The sequence below is a fragment of the Limulus polyphemus genome, unplaced genomic scaffold (assembly GCF_000517525.1).
Source record: "Limulus polyphemus unplaced genomic scaffold, Limulus_polyphemus-2.1.2 Scaffold1687, whole genome shotgun sequence".
In the NCBI taxonomy this organism is placed as follows: Eukaryota; Metazoa; Arthropoda; class Merostomata; order Xiphosura; family Limulidae; genus Limulus; species Limulus polyphemus.
In genome coordinates, this window is record NW_013667297.1 from 204,945 (window position 1) to 213,317 (window position 8,373).

Here is an 8,373-nt window from a genome sequence, read left to right on the forward strand (position 1 = left end):
AAAAAAAAAGGCATGAGAGAAAAATTGCTTTGCAAACCTTAAGACTTAATATTAAAAAATATTTTGCATATGAAAGCATTGTAATGTTTATTGGTAATCTGCCCAGTTTTGTTAACATTCGCTTACTAATTTAAAAGTTACAGCATGAAAACTATAACAAGAACAAAATGGTTAACAAATATGCACGTGGAGGATATAAAACAAAATATTTTTTTAGGTTTTATATATACATTTGAATAACTAAAAAATCATAAATTACTACATTAATACCATACATTCCACTATAATTTATCAAGTTTAGTAACTAAGATGTATTTTAATCTAAAAAAATATGAAATTTCAAGCAGACTAAATACACACCCTACCTCTTTGAAATATTGGTTCAAAAGAAAGAAATGGCACCAAGCCTGTTGAAATAGCTGAGAAAGCCACTAGGGGGACATTCTGAGCTTCTGATTGGTTATTCACGTCATATACAGAAGTAAGTGTATATAATGGAGTGTTTCCAAAAATGAAAAGAGAGGGGTGCCACTGTGTTTGGTTTATTAAATGAGCAATATTTTAGCAAATTGAAAAGATAAGAGACTCTTATTTTATATTCTAGCTTGTCAATATCGGTAATTTGAGTTTCTAATTTGTATGAAACTATAGACTTAGTATTTTGATTTCACAAACATCTAATTTCAACCAGTGCTGCATTCAACTTACCACATGACACAAAAATTCGATGTTTATATGTATTTAATATTTGCTTTTAAATTTAGAAATTGAGTAATATATATAATACTAAAATTTGAATTATAATCTACAGTTAGATACCTAAGTTATTGACATCAATTCATGAAATAGTAGTTCAATAAAATTTTGAATGCGAGTCAACAAACAAGATGACATGGCTTTTCTCCTGTGACCTGTCTCGAAAGGGTTAATAAAAGCTAGATCAGAAGGATGCAGGCTTGTCATTTAGGGTTTGTGTTTATGGTTTAGTGGTTTTTAATAACTTCACGTTTTTCAACTAATCAGTTTCAGATGTGATTAAATTAAGGTCCAAATTTTAGGAATTGATCCAGAGAGGCTGTAAGTACAATTAAGAGATTATTTAATATGTTAGGACTTAAACTGCAGTTTGTATATGCTTCGACAATGAATTGTATGTTGCCATTGTTTTTTTTTTAAGTAACTCAAAAAACAATGAATTTGTTTTGATTTTAAACACACAAACAGATAAAATTATGTGGGAAATCTTAAGTAGACTTATGTATACCCTTATACAAAACTTTGACATAATTATTTTTTAGATTTTTATTGAATATGCTAACACAATAATGAAACTTGTATATATTTCTTCAAAAAGAAAAGCAAACCAAAAAATTAGTATTTTAGAAATATATCTTGCTCATGCGATAATGACAACATTTAATTTTTTTTGTTAGTATAGATAATAGTAGTTGATAATATAAATTCTGTTGTTGGGCCTAAAGTTAATACAAAAGTAGTTGTTTGTATTTCTTGTTAATAAGTATATGTTGATCCACTTGGTGTTTTATTTCTGTACAATTACTATGAGTTACATATAGTAGTTCACTTTGAAATGTAAAATAATTTCAAATAATTATAAACTTATGTGCATATCTTGAAGTTTTATACAACAATAATTAGTTTTTCTTTCAGCTTTGAAAGAAAAATTATTTTATTTTGTTTCATTAAAAAATGTTAATTAAGAGGAAATGTGTTTGTAGGATCTTCCAAATGCCATGAATGCAGCAGAAATCACAGACAAACTAGGCCTTCATTCGCTGAGAAACCGTAACTGGTACATCCAAGCCACCTGTGCTACCAGTGGAGATGGGTTGTATGAGGGACTTGACTGGCTATCTAATCAACTTAAAAACCCAAAATAAAAATTCTTTAAACCATAATATTTTCTCTTCAACACCAGCAGGGGTAAAACTGAACATCAAGTCAGACCCCTTGAAAATATTGTATAAAAATATCAGAATTGCCTAGACACACAAAACACCTTTCAGTTTATATTTGAACCTCACTTGCCTACAATGTATCGAGCCAGGAAGGTATGACATTTCTTGCAGTCCTGACATTGTTAATGTTACATACAATTCTTCATTATTCCAGATTTGTAATTGTTTTAATACTTTGTTATAATTAACTGGCCCGATACATTCCAAGGAAAAGCACTAGATATTTGCATGAGGAGACAAGTTATACAACAGTTAGTAAAACTATTTGGTCTTAAAGTATTGATTAACCGCAAAATTACGTTATTTGTTTGAAAATTTAAATTCATGTTGTATATAGCTGAGAAGAAATTTGACTCTCTCTCTCTCTATCTGGTACTACAAATGCATATAAATCAACTGCTGTTTTTTGTTTTTTATGGCTTTTGGTGTCAAAGCACATATTGCAAGTTTTCACTGTTGTATTTGGTGTGATTGAAGGAAGTGTAGTGAGGGAGCTGGCACTCACTCAGTGATAGTGCAGTCTAGGCTAGTTCGCATTATTAACTGTTTTTGTCTGTATGTTGGAAATGATTAAACACTTGCCAATATAAATGTCTATGACTAGTTTCTAAATGTAAATTCTCAAAGAATTTTAAAGAAAAAATTGGAATTAATATTTCATAAGATCTGGGTAATTGTTATAGTATTTAAAATTGTATAATTCATAAAAAAAAATCCAGAAGTTCATACTATCTATTGATTTTTGTAGTTCGTGTACAGATGGAATCTTTGGGAACATGAGTTTTTTTATATTTAATTATTTGTAATATTTCATTAAAATATTTTGAAAAAGGAAAACTAAAATTGTTGATGAGTATAATAATTACATTGTTTTATTTTTGTTCCTTCTGTGTAAACCCCAAAAAATTTGCTTTAAAACTTTTAAGACAAATTATTTCTAAGTTAAATCTTTTTTATTTCATCTGTTGAGTACCAAAGGCATAATGTAGTAGAACAGGTATGTGAAAGTCATTGAACAATGAAAATAGTTGTATACATTGTATAACAATTGTCTTAATTATTGAAATATTTAAACCAAAGTTATTAAAAAACAAAGACACTGTGAAGTTGACTGTCTTGTATATGTCATCATATGAAATTTAAGCACAACGACATGAAATAACTTGTAACCATGTATCTTTTATAATGATGTAAATTAGCTATAGCTAGGTCCTATGAACTTGGACTTGGAAGTACACATGATCATCAATGTGTCATACAAATAAAGTATTTAATTTCTTCCCTAAAAATATGCATGTTACGGATGAAAATAAGTAATCTTTATATGAAGTGGTTATCTTTAAAACTGATATATATAATAATAAATTGGTATTAAACACTTATTTCTATATAAAGAAATTGAGCAACAAAAAGAAAACTTTAAACCTGCTTACTTCTGTACCTACACCCCTTGTTGTCTCATTGTAAGTCTGAGGGCTTACAATAAATAAAATCAGGTTTCTATACTAATGGTAGACACTGCTAAAATAGTCCGTTGTGTAGCTATGTAACCTTTGGTAAACCTAAAGCCAGATCAGGCTGATTACATGTGCCATCATTACATTCATATGCAAGTAACGTTAGTTCCAAGTTCTTGACATGGGTGAGATGGTTAAATGTACAAACAAATATTTGCTAAATTAGTAAAAGAAACATTCTTATATACAATCAACATTAATTTTTGGAGGCTTAAAAATTATTATTTTGGGGATATTGTAGCTTTGTGCAGGTTCATCTACAAACATAAACATACATAGTGCATAATTAGAATATCTTAAATACTAATTGTATAACAAATTTGTAACAGTATTGCATGCAAAATCGTTGTACTTTCTTAAAACAACATGTTATGTTAAGGTGTTTTAACAAAGGATAATTGTAACTTGCTGAAAATATACATCTTTGATACATGTAAAGTTGTCTTACCTAACTTTTAAATACAAAATCATGCAAATATTTTAGATGTATTCCATTTAGAAATGTCCTTCAGAAGCTCAGCAGCAAGTCTTACGGCTTATAATGCTAAAGTAGATATTTAAGTACCTGCAGTAGGCACAGCACAGGTAGCCTATTGTGTAGCTTTGTACTTAATAACGAGTCATCTACTATTTATATACCATATCACATACTGTCAAGATATTTATATGAAACTAGTTACTTTTGACTTTTGTATCCATTTATTGCCATGTAATATCCTCATATTTAATTTAGTTTGTGCATTTTAAATTATATTATAGTTTTGTGTTACAAAAGTTTCAAGTTATTTCTGTAGATACTAAAACAAGTATTTTTAAGTAAAATTCATTGTATCCTTTTACAGTCGCTTTTATGTATAAATAAATGTAGTAATTCTTGCAAAACCTAACATTTTATTGATACCAAATTTTACAAACTACAATATATACTAGCTATCATTTCTACAACAATGTGCAAATCTGCAAATGTAATGTCTTTTTTGAAATATCTTTAATTATTCTGATGCAAACTATTTCACAAGATGTTTTAAAAACATTTAAAAAATCAACTCATAAATGTTTAGTTCACACAATAGATCAGTGACAAATTTATGAACTTACTAAAACACTAAAATCAAAGGTTCAGTTACCCACGTTAGACAGGATGCATATAGTCCATTATGTAGCTTTATGCTGACAATACAAGAACAATCACACATTGAATAGGTAACATAAGTGCTTGCATTACTGAACAACTTAAATACTGTATGTGTACCTAATATTTAGATTACACGTTTACTATATCCAGTATGTTTTAGTTGAAGTTTTGAAAGTAATAATGTAAGTAATTAACAGCAGTAATATGCTTTGTTGTTATTGTATCACTAAGGTAGGATTTATTCTGTAGATCAGATATTTTGTTTCTTAGCATAAAGTTTTATCCATTTATTTTCTTTGTCCTGTTGATAACTCTTACTAATATGAAATTCTTTCTCATTTACTACTTTAGTATGTAGCCCTGATTTTTTCTCAATTTACCATTCTTAGATGATATACTTTGCTGACTGTTGCTAACTTCTTAACTGACTACAATCTGCTATTGTACTAATTTATTCTCCTTTTGATTCAATCTGTCAATGAAATTGGTGTCTCCTCCCCCCCCCCCCCTTTATACCACAATGATGAACTTAGGTGGGGAGGGTAAGCTAGTGTTTAGCATACCATATTGTGAATCTGAGTCTGTAATTTATTGTCACAAAATTGTGCATTGTAAGAAGGATGGTCAGATTCCCAATTAGAGTAGTCCAATAGTTGACAGTGAGTGGGTGACATTGGCTAGCATAGATAGCCATTGAATAGCTTTGCATGAATATCCAAAACAAATAAAATCTGTATTGATGTCACATATGATCCAACACTAGACTTTCAAAGCCAAGATTTTCACAATGTTAGAAATCAAAGTTTTTTAGTTTCTCTGTGCTTTTAGACATCATGAATGGTAGTGAACTAATTAATATCTGTATTGATTTTACATTCAAGTACTATACCGAAATCTTCTGTTAAATTCATTCTGGTGGAAGACTATCCAAAAATGGTCACTTCAAAGAACTAGCTAAGGGTTTTTTACTGTACTATTAGTATTTTTTTATTATTTCTAAATATTAAAATGTCTTATCTGATGATGACAACTTCGTTTAGCTGTGATTATGTATTTTTCCATTACGATGTGGTGCTACACTTGGATCTTCATAGTTTCAATCATTCTTCTCATAATAATTAATGTTTTTCTCTCCCAATGCATTTAGTATCAATACAGTAGCATTTTATGCAGATGTTACCTCATTACATTGCGATTCCATTTGAATTGTAAATCTCAACTAATCATAATTAAGTTACTTGCATTTTCCATCAGGCAATCCCTTTAATTTGCATTTTTCTGCTGAAATGCAGAAGTTACTTTGTGTTCTTCGACAACAGAAAATTTTGTAAACAAGTTCCGTGCTTTACTCCTTTACCTGTGTAGAAGTTTTCAGTTGTACTATAAAAAGTGTCCCAGAAGTCTGGACCCATAGGAAAAACAGACATTATATTCTTAAAGTTAAACACATTTCTTAAATCAGTTGTACGTATTTCAGAAAAGAAAATACCCTGATGGCACAGTATACCAAGCATTGATATGTGTATTTCTGTTAATGGCATGCAATTTGAATAATAAATAAATTAAGAACACGTGTATTTCCCTATATGTCCAGACTTCTGGGACACCCTGTGTGTGTGTGTGTGTTAACTTAATCTTTTAATAATATCTACACCTCTTAACAAATTACTTGAAACTGCTTGTAAGCTTTTGACCCCACACAAGTAACATTAAAACTTGAAAAAGTTATGATGGTAGGGTCCTGAAAATAGAGGATCAATGAGTCTTTGGAGCTTTGTGATTTTACTAACCCAATGCACTTAAAAATTGGTATTATTATGTGAGAAACCATTTTAAACTAATTTTAGTCCCGATATTGGGGTTCTAGGGACAGCAACCATAAATTTACTTGAACATTGGCATGGTCGTATAAAGGATTATTCAAATAACTATACGAGTTTAGGTTGTTGAAATATTTCTGTTGGAGCTTCCTAACCGAAGATCAAGACAAGTGGATAGCACTAGTCTCTATCAAGAATACCTAGGATCAAATTCTGGCCATTCTCGGGACTTGCATGAAGCTTGTAGCAAAAATGTATGATAAAAAGTTAGTAATTATTATCTAATAATTAATAAAGAAATTATTTACTAATTAATAATCAGATTTGGTGACTGTATAGTCTGCTAACCATGACAATGTCATAATGTGCATTTTTTCAACCAATTTTCAGTGGTTAAACATTTTCATATGAATAATTACTGCTGAATTGCTATGTAATATAATTTAATTGGAAAGGTGTACAAAAAGTACAGATATGCTTAACCTATATTGTGGTACTGTTATATTAAGAAAAGGTTTTATTTATTTAATTTTTTGTTTTGCATAATTGTGTTTAAAAGAATGGACATAAAAAGGTTATTTTGGTAAGTGATCTGCACCTTCAGAAATCATGAGAGCATGACCGATTTAACGCACTTCTGATCAGCAGCTGAATAAAAGATTTGTGACAGTGGTATTCCCCCCAAAAAAGTAAATTGGGTAGGTCCAGTATATAATGGAGGGTTCAAATTTGAGATAACACTTGACCTATCATTAATGGACGCTGCTCTTCACAGCTATACCCCCCATGGGTAGACCAAATATTTTCTCCAAACAATTACTGAAAACAATAGCAGCTAGAAGGATATCAACCTAACAACTTTATTGACCATGTGTTACGTGAAAACCACAGCTAATTAGAATAAATTGAACATTTTCAAATATTCTACATGAAATAAGAAGGTAAAAACGCGTTGCATGCCTGCATGTCATACTTCTTCTCCCTCCCCTATTTTAAGCTTGTACTGAAGCCAACATTAATCTTAATTGTAACACCAATTAAGTTTGCAAATGTGTATGACAATGAAGTAATGTAACCTTTTCTTGTTCCTTTAAACGCACATACATGTAACACAGAATACACAACTCTTTTATAAAGAAATACAGTGCATGAAGAAAATCCCATTAACAAAGCTATTGAATAATACATCGTAAAACAAAAAGCCTTTAATGAGGACATAATTGTACAATAATTACATAAAAGCTAACATTGACATAAATACAAAAAAGGAAACCCATTTAGAGAGAAATAATAGTTCCAGTGCAACAAATTCATGAAGCAAAAGTAAACCCTTCCAATGGCCCAATCTGTCAGAGTACAAAATAGGGACTTAACCAACCATATTCTACTGCCTTCATGAATGGCATATACCAAACCCAATTTCCATACACTGGTACATCCATTCTTATACCAACTTGTGTAGAACTTCAGATATTTGGTGGTCTTTCCTAGCAGGTGGCATGAAAACTCATGTGCAGCAACTAGTATAGATATGCACTACCGGCACTTGTGTTTAAAATTTTTAAATTATAATAAATAATTAAAAACAACGTTTTATAGTTACACAATAAAAACTTTATTGAAGCCGTACGGCTTCCACTTTAAAATATCTCTCTACAAGTACATGTTTCGACGTAAATAACTAGTATAGACCTTAACCTCTTCATATTCGATGACGAGGAACCAACTTTGAGACTAATAATGGCAGGAGACGGCTTGAATGGGTAATGAAGAAAAACTTTAATACAACTTTAACATAACAGCAAATGTACAACGTTTCGACAAGGTTTTGTCATCACCTGATGACGCGAAACGTTGTACATTTGCTGTTATGTTAAAGTTCTATTAAAGTTTTTCTTCATTACCCACTCAAGCCGTCTCCA

The 8,373-nt window shown here is 30.3% G+C and overlaps 1 protein-coding gene across 2 annotated transcripts in view; it reads left to right on the plus strand.

The window, feature by feature from the left end:
- The window catches only part of LOC106464557 (ADP-ribosylation factor 1-like), a 21,160-nt gene extending 15,116 nt beyond the window's left edge, over positions 1-6,044 (plus strand). For both annotated transcript variants that reach the window (XM_013924703.2, XM_013924704.2), the window contains exon 5: positions 1,740-6,044. In XM_013924703.2, coding sequence (XP_013780157.1) covers positions 1,740-1,901 — 162 coding nt within the window. In that variant the 3' untranslated portion in view covers positions 1,902-6,044. The remainder of the gene's footprint in view (positions 1-1,739) is intronic.
- Positions 6,045-8,373: the final 2,329 nt, after the last annotated feature.